Source organism: Mustela putorius, unplaced genomic scaffold, assembly GCF_011764305.1.
Source record: "Mustela putorius furo isolate JIRA1106 unplaced genomic scaffold, ASM1176430v1.1 tig00003858_pilon_pilon_pilon, whole genome shotgun sequence".
Taxonomy (NCBI): Eukaryota; Metazoa; Chordata; class Mammalia; order Carnivora; family Mustelidae; genus Mustela; species Mustela putorius.
In genome coordinates this window covers 22,924,818-22,939,920 of record NW_025422010.1, presented here as the reverse complement: position 1 = coordinate 22,939,920, position 15,103 = coordinate 22,924,818, and the positions used below count along the sequence as shown (strand labels likewise).

The 15,103-nt window shown below is 40.0% G+C and overlaps 1 protein-coding gene across 1 annotated transcript in view; it reads left to right on the top strand.

The window, feature by feature from the left end:
* CHST9 (carbohydrate sulfotransferase 9) overlaps window positions 1–15,103 on the top strand; it is a 226,528-nt gene that overhangs the window by 33,766 nt on the left and 177,659 nt on the right. The window contains exon 2 of the mRNA XM_045065478.1: window positions 4,770–4,980. Coding sequence (XP_044921413.1) covers window positions 4,875–4,980 — 106 coding nt within the window. The 5' untranslated portion in view covers window positions 4,770–4,874. The remainder of the gene's footprint in view (window positions 1–4,769; window positions 4,981–15,103) is intronic.

Sequence of the window (15,103 nt, the reverse complement as noted above, 5' to 3'; positions counted from 1 at the left end):
GAAAAAGGAAAACAAAATAAAATCCCAGGGAATTATAAGTTTTCAGTCCCTATGCAACCTGTGATCCTCCTCACATATTCTGGCTTCCTGGGCCACGATGAGGGGAGAGTTGGCTGGGAGATGGGCACCGGAGTCCGTCAGGGCAGAGGGCTGTCTTGACGCTCATCTGGGAATGACGGTAATAGGGCCGTCGCTGGAAGGGTTACAGAGGAAGTCACTGGGGGAAGAGGTTCAGGATAAGACGCAGGCTGGCACAGTATTGATGGAGTTGAGTTTCACAGTTGTCTGGGCGAGATAGAGGCAAAGTACTGCAGGCGGGGACAGATGATAGTGAACTTGGTGAGGAGGGCAGGTGGTAAATTGAGGAAGTTCATCCCTGATGGCCTCTCACTCGCTCAGAGTATGAGGAAGAGATAGAGACCGGCAAGGACTACTGAGGTCCTCCTAAGGGGGAAGGTAAAGGCAGGTGATCTCCCGACTCCAGGGTTCTTTTGTGCCAAACCGTTCTACACCAATTTGTTCCAAACGGTCCTCTCTACATTTCATAAATCCCTCCCCAAAACTGTAGACTTCTGCCCAACTGGACAACTCATAATTTCCTTTTAAATAAATTGCCTCCAGGCTCACTCTGGGTAGCTCAGTTAGTTAAGCGCCCAACTATTGGTTTCAGCCCAGGCCATGGGCTGTGAGATTGAGGCCCATGTATGGGCAAGATTCTCTCTCTCCCTCTGCCCCTGCCTCCCTCCCCCACTGGTGCACTCTTTCTCTCAAGTAAGTAAATCTTTAAAAATTAAAAATAAATAAATAAATTGCCTCCATCTAATAATTAGTATACTAAAGTCCTAAAATGCTTTTCCTGGAAATCAGGGCAATTTAAAATAATTTGTCAAGTTTTATTGAGATATTAACTAACATATGGCACTGTGTAAGTTTAAGATGCATGGTACCTTAAGAATAATAAGAAAGGGAGCACCTGGAGGCTCAGTTAGTTAAGCATCTGCCATCAGCTCAGGTCATGATCCCAGGACTCTGGCATCCCCCATTGGGTTCCCTGGTCTGGTGAGACTGCTTCTCTTCCCTGTGCCTACTGCTCCCCCTGCTTGTGTGTGTGCACTCTCCCTCTGTCAAATAAATAAATAAAATCTTTAAAAAAATAATAAGAATACACTCAGTGATATTCTTTATTCATTCATTCACCAGTGGACAGAGGTTATTTCCATGTCTTGGCTATTGTAAATAACACTATTGGGAATGGGGAGGAGATGTCTTTGACGTAGTTTTTCCGTTTCCTTGAGATAAATACCAGAAGTGGAATTGCGGGATCATAACGGTAGTTCTGTGTTTAATTGCTTGAAGAGCCTCCATGCACTTCTCCTTCAGCGGCCCCATCAGTACTGTCCCACCAACAGTGTGCAAGGGATCCCCTTTCTTCCCCACCCATGTCTGCATTCTAACAGGCTTGAGGTGAGATCTCATTGCGGTTTTGATTTGCACTTTCCTGAGGATGAATGATGCTGAACATCGTAAAGGAATGATTTTTAAAGTGCTGGAAAAGAGATAAGGTAGTGAAACAATTGTGTTTACCTATCTTTTTGTGTTCATTTGGGATAAATGAAGAGGCTATGCGAATAAAAATAAATGTGTATTTTCTCTTAACAAAGCCACATAGATCCCTCTTTCAGGATTTTAATAGTCCGTATTTCTCCATTTGGAAGATAGGATGAAGGATTTACAAGCACAACTAGACAATTAGCTAATTGGCCTGTATTTTGTTGTTGGAGCTCCAAATTCAGTTCAGTGCAATGCACACTGTTGGGTGCTGGTGAGGTTCAAGGTACTGTGTGTGTGACTGGGAAGAGGAGGGGGTTGTATGAAATACAGGAAGCCTCTGACCATGGCAATGTATAATGCTTGTACATAAAATAGCATTATTCCAAGTAATTTCAGTCTCCAGTAGTCTACACTTTTCCTGCAGGCATAGAGGTAGATGTATGATCTCCAAATAGGTGTGTTTTCCCGTCACGACTGACCTTCAGGTTTGCTTAAAGCAACAGTGTTGCTCCTCCTGCCTCACCTTTGTTTAATGAGAGCCATTTCCTAACACCAACGTTGGGTTAATGGACTGAGATGGGAGAAAATCAAACGTATCTCTTCGTTTTACACCAGATTGCCTTTCTGCCTTGTGGCTTTAATCACTCAATCCTACTCACATCTGCCATAATAACAATTATGGGTTTTCTCCTGACTTTTTACCCAGGAGGATATGTCAGAGTAGAGCAACATCTCCCGAAGAAAGGAAGGGCAAATTCTTCATCTCTTTCCAGCTTCGTAGGTAATAATTTTCCCCTGCAAACCCTCAAGGAGTACCTCTTTTGGCTTTGCACATCTACTATTCCCACAGGTTCTTGTCTCTGTTCTGATTTATGCCTCTTCTTCTATCCTCTTGCTTCTGAGATAAGTTTTAATTATGTAGACAGATTGTAAAAGTCTTTTTCTTCTTGTAAACAGCTATTTCTCTGTTAGTACTGGATTTTGTTTAACTGGTTTTTCCTTACGAATCTTCTTGTGCACCCAGGAATTATGTCTGTTCATTGTTTAACTGCAGCATCAAGACAAGAGAAAGCTGGCTTCTCGTCATTTCCCTTGAGGGACCCAATCTCGGAACACCTCAAATTGCAGCTCTCCCTGGGGAACTGTTCTCTGTTGCGTATGTTTGGAAAGCCCATAAGATGTGAGCTTTCAATCAATATAAGAGCAAAGTGCCACCCATCAAATAGCAGTATGGTGATATTCACAGTTCTTCTACTTATTTAAAAACTTACTCTACTAGTAAAATCAAGAAAATGCTTGAAATGCTCAAAAGCCCTCATGAAAAACAGTGGCCTCTTCCTGAGGTGACTCAGACAAGTGCATACTAGAAAACTCCTCAGGTAATACTAACAATCATCACTGTTCTTCCTTTGGCCCCTTCTGGGTAATAATTAAACTATAAGGAAAAAAAGGAATTTATAACATGACTTTTTTGATGTTGTTCTGCATAAACACTTTTAACTATTTGTTGGATTTGGGGTTTTTTTTCTTTTTTTGTTTTTGAAGATTTTATTTATTTATTTGAGAGAGAGAGAAAGCACAAGTGGGTGGAGGGGCATAGGGAGAGGAGGAACAGACTCTCCTTGAGCAGGGAGCCTGATGATGGATTCGGGCAGGGCTCAAACCCAGGACCCTGGGATCATGACCTGAGCCAGCAGACACTTAAATGACTGAGACAGCCAGGCTCCCCGGATTTGTTTTTTCTAATCAGGGAATCACCAGACCACATTTCCTTATAATGCTGATCTCCTAGGTTACCTTTGAAGGCCACCATTTACATGAAAATGGTTTTTGCCAAGAACTTGTAAATCTTATCCTTTAAGCAACCAACTATTTATTCCCCCGCAGCAGGTTTTTAAATTTTTCCTTGCATCTCACCATACACTTCTTTTTTTTTTTTTTAAAGGTTTTATTTATTTATTTGACACAGAGAGAGAGACAATGAGCAAACACGCAAGCAGGGGGAGCCTCCAGCAGGCAGGACTCAATCGCAAGACCCTGGGATCATGACCTGAGCTGAAGGCAGATGCTTAACCGACTGAACCACTCAGGCTCCCTCACAAAACACCTCTTTAAAAGGCTAAATTAATATTCTCCCCTAAGTTTTTGAGGCATATTTGGAGAAAAAAGAGAGATAATTTTTAGACACAGCAGTGGATGTGATGTCCTGACAGTGAGAAAACATTCAGCTCATACTAAGAGGGGATGAGGTCTGTGGCAAAGAACAGAGCCAAGGTCTTTCGCCAGTGCTAGATACAAAGCCATGACCTTGGCCTCATTAACTGGACTAACTGTGTGAGTTCACCATGCAGGCGACTGTATTTGCATGGCAGTTCATGGGAAGCAGGGCTTCTTAAATTGGGTTCCAGTGACAATAACTAAGCATCCTGCTCTTTAAGCAATTTTGTGTGTGTTTATATTTGTCTAAGAGGGTTTGCATTTTCCTTAGATTCTCAAACATGGATGCAACTTACAAAAAGTAAGAGGGTAAGATTACACTAAGTGAGGTTGTTCTAAAACAAAGTCACTTCAATATTTCTTTAAACCTTATATTACAAAGGTAGATTTCTGTAATGTGAGGTCGATTTCTGTACTCCCATGTTCTTGTGGGGGAAGCCCTTTAAATCTGACCTTTTAATATTTATCCTTTTGTACATCGGAGGGATTTTAAATGTACCCTTTCAGTTGGAGAAATCTATTACCTTTACATGAGAGGAAAATGATAGATTGAACCCTCCATTTTTATATATTTTTCAGTCAGGAAGTGATTCCCCCATTTACATGAAAATGTAAATTTTTCAGTCAGGAAGTGATTTCCCCCCCCCTTTATTCTATAAACATGTTTTTCAAAACTCCTTCAATAATCCTCTCTGACAGTCTTCCTTCCCCTCGCAATCATTTTGAGGTAACCTGAACCTGCTGTACTCTTCCCAGTATAGGGTGGCCTCAGTCTGGCGCTGCTACACCTGAGTAAATGTGAGGGTCTTACTTATTAACTGTAGGACGATACATTCCTAAGGTTACGGTAGAAAACTGCCATTCTAGGGACAATCTCCTCCAGTCTTCAGAGACCTCCAGTTCACCTACGTCTTCCCTAGCGTTGATGTGCTGCAGATTTATGCTGTATTGGGGAAGAAATGCCATCAGCAAGGTAAATGTGGATTTTTTAAAACTTCTAGGTGGCTTCATGGAAGGAGTGCTTCCTAGAGCAAGAAAGGATCAAAGCTTTCCAGAAAAACAAATCATGAGGTCTTCAGAAATGAGGAGAAAGGCAGCCATCTGAAATGGTCATGAACCCCAAACAAGTCTTCCTCTCGGTGCTCATATTTGGGGTAGCAGGACTACTCCTCTTCATGTATTTGCAAGTCTGGATTGAAGAACAGCACACAGGTAATAATTCTTTTTTTCTATTTTACTCGTAATGGTCGTTTTCAATGAAATAAGCTGTAATGTTTGCAGAGCTATAGAATGTCACAGTGTTTCCAACAACAAAAAATAGACATAAACTGTAATCCCCAGTTCCTAAAAGGAAGGATGATTATGCAATTCTGATGGGCATTTGTTCTGTGGTGGGGACAACACTTGGAATTTTTATTATATCAGTGGGGGAGCAGCATGGCCCATTAGCCCAGCACAGATTGCTTGTAGAGAATTTGTCTACTCAAATGTGTAGCATGTGTCCTACCTCTGGGGTGTCCTGTTAAGCACTGGGCACAAACCTAAAAGGAACTAAATGTACAACTAAATATCTCCTTTAATTCCTTTTTAATTAATTGAATAATGGTACCTTACATATATAATACAGTTTACAAAATGGGCCATAAGCATCAATAGAGACCATTTATTGAAAGCTTAACAAGTGCCTAAAGTTTATAGGTATGTTCTCTAATCCTAATGACATCTTCCAGGGTGTGATATTCTAAGTTTATAGATGAGGAAGCTGAGGCTTGGGTAGGCAAGGAACTTATCCCAGACCTCACATGGGGAGGTCGATGAGTAGAGAGAAAGCTCTGGTTGTCTCTCTGCAAAGTCCATGTCCTTCCCTATACTTGGCTTCTGTGTGGGACAGGGGTGAGGGTGAGGAAAGGTAAGTATTATGGCCTTCTATAGTACAGATGAGGTAACTCAGACCCGGAAACCTAGTGACTTGCCCGAAGGTGCAAAAGCTGAGCGTCCAAAGTGAGACCCATGCCCAGACTTTCCTACTTCCAATGTGCCCTCAAAGAACCTTCTATTCAAAAAGGTAGATAAGATGCACATATATAATAAATGCTGTAGTATTAGTATGGATACTGACTTGTAAACCTAAGCTATTCACAAGTTCACAGATGTGTAACCTCTTCTGCAAGTTGGATTCTTAATTTTGAGTTTGTAATTTTTCCAAGTTGGGGAATTATTTCCCCCGGTTAAGATGTGCATATACTGTAATAAATAATAGTAAATATATTGATTCTCTTAAATTGTATTTGTAATTTGCTAGTACTTTCTCTGATTCTCTATATGTCTTAAATGATCTACTCATGATAGTGAGTGTAAATCTTAGAACCAAGATTCCTTTAGTAACTATCTGATTGAAGAAAAGTTTTTCAATAAGACTTCCAGCTGGACTTCTGCCTTATCCCACGCTGTGCCTTGGGATGTAATTCTCTAGTTTTCCAGGTCGACTGATACGTGTGTATTTTATATGTGTTTTATCTCTTAAAATATGATGTACGTTATTCTTGTATGAAACATCTGTTAAAAAGATACACATCTAACAAAATCCCCTATTAACTAATGAAGTTATATACACATATTTTAAATATGCCAAGTAGTGAAAATCCAAAAGATCCCACCAAAGAACTTATGTTACTTCTTTTCTTGAGATTTTCCAGAATCAAATTTAGTCTCATCTGTCCCAAACTAAAATTGTTCCTTGGATTATTTATCTGACACTGTAAAAATCTATCTAAACAACTTCCCGAGCATTTTTATTCAGGATCATTTTTTTAAAAAATAAATCTATTTAAACTAAAAAGAAAACAAAAACAGTTCACTCTTTTCTCCCCCATTTCTCCACCCAACTTGTGACAACTACCAGTCTATTCTCTGTATCAGGAGGCTTGGGTTTTTCTTAATTTTTTTTTCAAGATTCCACATATAAGAGAGAGCATACAGTATTAGTCTTTCTCTGACTTATTTCATTTGCTTAATGCCCTCAGAGTCCATCCATATTGCAGATGGCAAGATTTCATTATTTTTTATAGCTGAGTAATATTCTTAATTCATCGATGGACGCTTAGATTATTTCCATATCTTGACTACTGTAAATAATACTGCAGTGGATATAGGGGTACATGTATCTTTTTGAACCAATGTTTCTATTTTCTTTGGATAAATACTCAGAAGTGGAATTGTTGGATCATATAGTAATTCTATTTTTCAATTTTTTTTAGGAACTTTCATACTGTTTTCCATAGGGCCTGCACCAACTTCTATTCCCACAGCTGGTGAACAAGGGCACCCTTTCCTCCACATCCTTGCCAACACTTGTTATTTTTAGACTTTTTGATAAATAGCCTTTCTAACAGGTGTGAGGTGATATCTCACTGTGGTTTTGATTTGCATTTCCCTGAGGATTAATGATGTAGAACATCTTTTCATGTGTCTGTTGGCCACCTGTATGTCTCTGGAAAAAGGTCTTTTCAGATCTTCCCAGTTTTTAATCGGATTGTTGGTTGTTTGGGGGGTTTTAGGGGCTACTGAATTTTTGAGTTTTTTTTTTTTAAGATTTTATTTTTTTATTTGAGAGAGAGAGAAAGCGGGAGCAGGGAGGAGGGGCAGAAAGAGAGGGAGAAGCAGGCTTCCCACTGAGCAGGGAGCCTGATGCGGGGCTCCATCCCAGGACTCTGGAATCATGACCTGAGCCAAAGGCAGATGCTTAACTAAGTCATCCAGACACCCAAATTGTCTGAGTTCTTCATTTATTTTGGATATTAGCCTTTTATCAGATGTATGATTTGCATATATTTTCTCCTATTCAGTAGGTTGCCTTTTCATTTTGTTGATGGTTTCCTTTGCTGTGCAGAAGGTTTTTAGTTCGATATAGTCCCACTTGTTTATTTTTCCTTTGTTGCTTTTGTTTTTGATATTAGATTTAAAAAATCACCCAAGACCTATGTCAAGGAACATACCACCCTATGTTTCCTTGCACTTTTATAGCTTCAGGTTGCATATTTAGGTCTTTAATTCATTTTGAGTCACTTTTTGTGCATGGTGTAAGGTAGTGGTCCAGTTTCATTCTTTTGCATGAGACTGTCCAGTTATCCCATCATGGTTTGTGGAAGAGACTGTCTTTTTCCATTGCACATTCTTATCTCCTTTGTTGTAAATTAACCATGTAACTATGGTTTATTTCTGGGCTACCTATTCTGTTCCATTGATCTATGTGCCTGTTTTTATGCAAATACTGTTCTAACTACTTTAGCTTTGTAGTAAAGTTTGAAATCATGGAGCATGATGTCTCCAGCTTTGTTTTTTCTTTTTCAGGATGGCTTTGCCAAGACTAATAATTTGTTGGTTTTTTTATTGGTAGTATTTTTCATGATTACTTTAAATATAAACTTGCTTAACTTTCTTTTCAACCTCTAAGTAGACATTTTTTCCTGATTTCTACTAGTTTCTTTTTGATTTACACTAAATAAGTAGTGATACCTGAATTTAGCTTAGGGTTCAACATTAGCATCTAAGCTAAGAATTATCATAGCTAACATATGAATTATCATAATTAACATAGGAAAGACTCATATAGCTATAATCTCACCTTCTCAAAACTCAGTCACCAATCCAGAGTCTGTAGAACAGAACTCAACATACTTAGCCTGAAAAGTATGTTCTTTTTTTGGTCAGTGATGGGGACTAACTGTGTCAGTGTTCTATTCAGTTCCTGCGTGCTATTATCAATGGCAGCATAGCCAAAACAGATAGGTACTTTTAATATTTTCTTCTGCTAATGCTCAATAAACATCATTAGGCCCAGGTTGTTTTAACCCTCCTACATGTGTACGAAAGTGAAATGTAGTAGCTACAAGCTTCTGATTTCAGGCAAAGTAAAGCCACCTTATTGCTTTTTCTCAGACAATTGCTTCAGAACCTCATAAGCAAACTGGCCTCCTGCTTTGGTATCTCTTAGGACATTTCATCTTGCTTTTTTTCAAACTAAATATATTTTGTGGCATATAAAGTTTTGCAACTAGACTGAATTGACATAATTCTTTTCTCTTGAGTCTCTCTGATGGGAAAGTATGTTCTTTTCTTCCAAAATCAAGCTGTTCATCCTGATTGTGATGTTGCTGTATTGAAATTGTATTTTGTCCCAGGAGATCTTTGTATACCTGAGCTGGAATAAGCCGCTTGTAACATGGAAGGACTTTCCGCTTACAGTCAATCACATACTCAGGAAAATAGAGTTGTTTTTCTTTTAGAAAAAAAAAAAAAAAAAACACTCATTTGATTTACTTCCTCCACTTTTGATGAGGATGGCAACCATTTTTTTAAAAAGATTTATTTATTTATTTATTTATTTATTTATTTATTTATTTGAGAGAGAGAAAGAGGGCCGTAGGGAGGGGCAGAGGGAGAGAGAATCCCAAGCAGAATCCATGGGGAGCACGGAGCCTGATGCAGGGCTTGAGCTCAGGACCCTGAGATGATGACATGAGCCAAAACCAAGAACTGGATGCTTAACCAACTGTGCCACCCAGGTGCCCCTACAGCCATTTTTTTTTTTTTAATCAAATGAGCACATGTTCCCTCTACTCACCTCTGGATGCCACTGCATCCTGTCTTTTATGTGATCTTTGCTCATCTCAGGGTCTCTGAGTTAGCTGTTCTGTCTTCCTAAAATGTGTTTCCTTGGCTGTTTCATTGCTGGCTTTCCTTATCATTCAGGGTATAGTTTAAATACCACCTTCCCTCAACATCTTATGTAAAATAGGTGTCCTCTGATATTTTCTCCCCCAGCACCTGTTTTAATTATTTCCTAATCTGACCTCATGGCACTTATTCCCATCTGTAGTCATGCTTCATGTTTCTTTACATACAGTCTACTTCTCTCAATAAAGTATAAGCTTCTCAAGGGCAAGGAACTTACACGTCGATCACCAGAGTAACTCCAACCCCTGTCCCCAGCTCTCAGGTCCTGACTTGAATCTTCACTTCACTTCGAACCCCCAGTGCCCTCCAAATTCAGTGTTTACTCTTACTTCCCAGTCACCTGGAACTTGCTTCACCCAGGGGCCTTTGCCTGGCCTTTCTACCGAGCATTCTAAGTCTTCAACTCAACTAACCTTCCGTATTATATCCTCTCTTCTCCTCACACAAATGAAAATTAGGACTTCTTAAAAAACTGCAAATGTTAAATGATAAATCTTAGGAAAACAGATATAGAAATATTTGGATACACAGATTTCCATTCAGAATTATGGATGGGAAGATACAAACACAGAGCTCAGAACCTGCTCTCACAATACTTCTTGCTTATTGGTATGCCAACAGAGTAGTTAAGGGTTCATTGAGAATCGATTAAAATAATTACTAGGTCATTAGTGTGGACTTTGAGTGTGAGTGTAGAGACCTACTCACTAAATAATTCATGGCAATAGGCAGGTTAATGCCTGTTAGTATTGATTTGGTGTATAATACCACCTAGTCCCAAATCTCTCATTTTCCTAATAAAAATAAACTCCATTGCTAGAACGTCACCTAATCCCAGGCTCCTCCTTTCATAAAGGAGCAACTAAAAGGCTTAAATTTGTATAGTCAATAATAACGAAACTGGCACTGAAACACACTTCCTGATAACCGGTTATTTTCCACACAGTACTCCTCCCCTTACCCTTCTGGTATTTTCCTCCTGCCTTCCCCTTGAGATGAGATTCTTCCTGCCTAATTCTCTCCTCCTGCCCTTCTTGGACTCATAATGCTTGTGAATTACTGATTTGTTTCCTAAAGTGTCTTGAATGTAGCCATTCCAAAATCCAGCTGAGAAGTCTAGAAACCAGATGCCTCACCAGGAGCCAGGATATAGGTTCGGTTCCCCAGTTGAAAAAACAATCTGCCTTCACAGAGAAGACCTTTAGTATTCTAATGGCCTCAGGCTTCAAAAGAAAGTCCACCAGTGCAGAACCAATGTCTTTGGAAATAATGTATTCTACATTTCTTTTCAAACGTAGCTTTCAGGCGTAAGTCAACCAACTAAGGGTTTTGGTGGAAAACTTCCTGGTATCCATTTCCTCACAGGTTGAAGGGATAAAAATTTTAAAAACTAAACAGAAATTGTTTCTAAATAAAAGAAGTTAGCTTTCAGTAAGTGTTCTTTCTTGTTTCCCCGAGTCACAGATTACCAAAATTATATTGAAGTATATATAGGAGATTGAAAGTAAGTATGTTTGTTTGTGCTAATCAAACAGAATTAATCACTAATCTCCCCTTTACTATTCTGTGCAGCTTTTAGCTCCATCTCTTGTGAAGTGAATCAGCCTGGGTCTTAAGCATTTGCTTGCATCTCCCCAGCTGGAAGCCCACAGAGGGTCAGGCCCAGGGTGCCTGAAGCATAGGAGACCCCAATTAAGACATCAATGGAAAAACTCTGGAGAGAGATTCCAGAGACAGAGAACAGCTGACAATTTATGCAGGACTGACAATATATCAATCTTTGGCGTCATCATAACCTTCTAGATCTGTTTGTGAACTCCGTAGCTCTAGATATTTTATTTTGCCTCTTCTGAAGAATTAAAAAACTTTTGAGTGACTATTCATATGAAACACTCACATAGGGATATATGTATAAGTCCCAAATCATTTAATTCATGATTATCATATTAATGGGACTGTATCTTCCCTATAGAATAGCTAAATGCACTTGCTAACCACCCCCCCCCAGCTTTTCTAAGATCAGAGTGTTGGGGGGAAAATGTACTTTTGATGGAGTCACATAGTGAATTTGGAATATTCTTGTGGGAGTGTTTTTGCTCAAGTCATGAGGAAGCCTCATCAGCTCACTGTTCACAAAAGACGACATTTCATGGTGTCATTCCTCAAGATCAGTCTGGGTGTCTGTCTTTATCTCTGGCAACTACAGACTATGATACAAAATTACACAAGACAGTTTGGTACAGGATAAATGGATGGACTCTTAATGTTGCCTGGCAATCCTCTGTTCCCTATTAAGCTTTTTCTCTCCTGTTTTCCAGAGAGAGAGTTTCTGAAATGCTGCTTTCTCTTCAGCCCTCCACGCACGTCATCTCCCCAATATCTAAAGAGACAGGTTGCCCCTCCTCTTACTTTACAGAAAAGAGAGAGCCTCAGAGGAAATTCTTAGAGCTTGTTGCTAACAGGAGGACGACAGAAGTAGACTTCTCTACTTCCACCCCACCCCTGGCTCTTCTCTTAGCTTCTTACTTCCTCCTCCATCCTCCTCCTCCTCCATCTTCCTTCTCTTCATCATCCTACGCATATTCTGTCTCCCAAAGCATCTGTTTCTTCAGTGATCTTGCCCATCCTCTATATGTTTTCTTCTGCATTTCCATTACTTTCTCCAGCACTTCCTTATATCTGTATTTCTACATGGTTCGGTCTCACTCACCTAAATTACACAAGTCAAATATCTGATGTTTCAACCAGTTTTCTTCTTCCCCCAATCTACTTCCTCCCCCTTTAACTTCTTCCAAGAATTCTGTGTACTCACCATAGTCTACTTGTAACTCTCTTCTCACCCTCCCTTGCTGCAAGCTGCCCCCATCAATGACTGGTCCCAGTAGCCTGCCTGCCATCACGTCCACTAAGTCCTGACCATCCTCCTCTTGGCTGTCGGTGGCCTCCAAACGCCACCTTCCCTGGACATCCACAAAGACATACTCTTCAAGTCTTCCCACTCTTCTCTGGCTGCATTCTTAGTTCCCTCTCTAGACTACTGTGTTCCTTTTATCCTTAGATATTGACACTCCCTACCCTTGGCCCTCTTTTCTTCTAACTCTCCATGGTTTTCTCATATAATTCCATCTGTAACCTGATTCTCCCACAGTTCCCATAGTGCCACCTGCTTCCTGGGCGTCTGTACTTAAATGCCCCCCAGATCTCTTACACTTAGTAGCTATAAAGCCAAACTCCATTTTTCTCCAAAGTCTGTCCCATTTCTGGGAGTTGTCTCACTGAAAGACTTGTTTGCTCTTTCTGAGGCAGTTGTCTCACTGAAAGACTTGTTTGCCAATTGGGGTGCCTCCAATATTCTTGTTCCTCCTCCTAGGTGGATGTTCTTCTGGGCCCCCCAGTGGCTCCTGAGACAAACCTAAACTCCATAATTTGGCTGTTTAGGCTCTTTGTGATATGACCCCTTCTTAGCTCTCTAGGCTCATGTCTGCACGTGTTGCATTTATTCTCCAGCTGTGTTATGTTCCTTCCCGTGGCTTGAACTGGCCATCAGTGTGTCACACCACCTTCAACCACTAGGCCACGAGATCTAGGTGACACTAGCAACCCCTTTCACTGTTGCGTCTCCCACGCCCCGCAGGTGCTTCATTTGACCATGATAGGTAGGATTTCGCTAACTCAGTTGAAAAATATTGAGTTTTGGAAAAGAAATACCAGTACATGTCTTCTCTCGGGTGCATATATGTCAGCCCCTCAACTTGAACAACCATGAAAATGACATTTTCCATCAGTACCTATGAGAGTCCACCATATGATATCATGGAAGGAAAAGTCCGTGATGGTAGTCTGTCATGGTGACAAGCTTCCGCAAGAGTTTATCGTGCATCATTTTAGTGACAACGGAGTTAAATTTTAGTATGATTAGATTTTATGGTTTTTCTCTAGAATAAATTTTAATTTATCATTAGTTATTAAACTTCTGTTCTTTTACTCATTGCCCTCACTTCTCTTATCTTCTCAATTTCACACTTCTGAAATGTCTTTGTTTTCCAGAACACTCACTTGGGGAGTCCATCTGTGTGCCACACAGCACAAAATTCTTATCCACAGGGGGCGCCTGGGTGGCTCCATTGGTTGAACCTCCAACTAATGATCTCAGCATTGTGGGGTCAGATCCCCTAATTGGGCTCCATCCTCAGTGCAGAGCCTGCTTCTCTCCCTTTACTGCGCCCCCCCCAGATAAATAAATAAGTCTTTAACAAAAGTTATTATCCACAGTATCTGTGATTTTTAATAACCAAAAAAGAGAACTGTGGGAGCCAAGTTGACATCCGTGACACTGACAGCTATCGTATCTGGACGCCTCCCATTTGTTTGGACCCCATCTCCGAGAAGGAACGAAATGATCCTGTGCACATGCCATTTTCTTCTTTTCAAATGACATTTAGCTGTTGTGTGGGCAGTGGCTGGCTACATAGTTAAGAATCTTGATGGAGAGAGAATTTACCTCATTAATTTTTCAAAAATTGAGAAGGCCAGAAATTGACATCAAAAATGGTTCAGATGGATTCAGAGAGGAAGCAGTGGAGAGGGAAAACGTCCAGCTGTTCCATGCTGTGGCCGTGCACTGTGCACTGCACTCGTGGAAATGCCTAAACGTGCTCTTAATGAAAACATCAAAATGATAAATGTAGAATTCTAGAACGCTTACCGTATACCACATGGGTAGAGTCACAATTAATAGTTGTTTGCAGATGGAAAAGGGTAGATGTACATATTTATATGTTGCCTGGTGCTGGGGACAGCTTTCACATTATTTTAATAACCAATTTATCATGAATTATTAGTTCATGTAAATTAGGCTCACAATTGGCATTTATTACAATTTGAAATATACTTAAAAATATGAATGATTTTTATCATAAGATATTCGCAGTGCTTTCTACATGACCCACCACATAATAATTAGCTAAGACATAGTAACACTAGGAAAAATTCTCAGTTGAGAAAATCTTCAGATGCACAAAGCCAAAAGATATCTAGTAGTAGGAGAAAAGAATAGTGGCCAGCTTTCACACACTCAATAAACCAATGTAGGTTTTACTAAGCCTTCTTTTAAGTTTGCTCAGGAGAGAGACAAATCCATAAAGCAGTCAGCCTGCTTGTGATCACGCTGCCAGAAATACACTGTAAACAATGAAATTGCCTCCGAATTTTGGACTCAGAATTTTATGATTGACATTAAGGGTCAGTGCCTGCATTTTAGATCCATCCCCAGAAGCAATTCAATAATCAACAGAAATCAGAAGTCCATTCACTGAACCACTGGCAGAAAATTAGATAGAGACTCCCAGTTTGCTTTGGATCAGAGGTATGTCCGATAACCTACAGCTAAGGAAAAAGACATAACTGCAGCCTGAAATCCTGTATTCAAAAAGTAAGATGCTATGTGTTTGGAAGAGCTATGAAGAGTGATAAGCAATCTAGAATGGATGAGAAAATGGTGATGTAATTAGATGGAAAATGGGTCGTAATGGAAAAGTCTAATAGGTTTTAATTCTATTTCTCATCCTTCTGAAATATTTTACATCAGCTTGATTGAGCT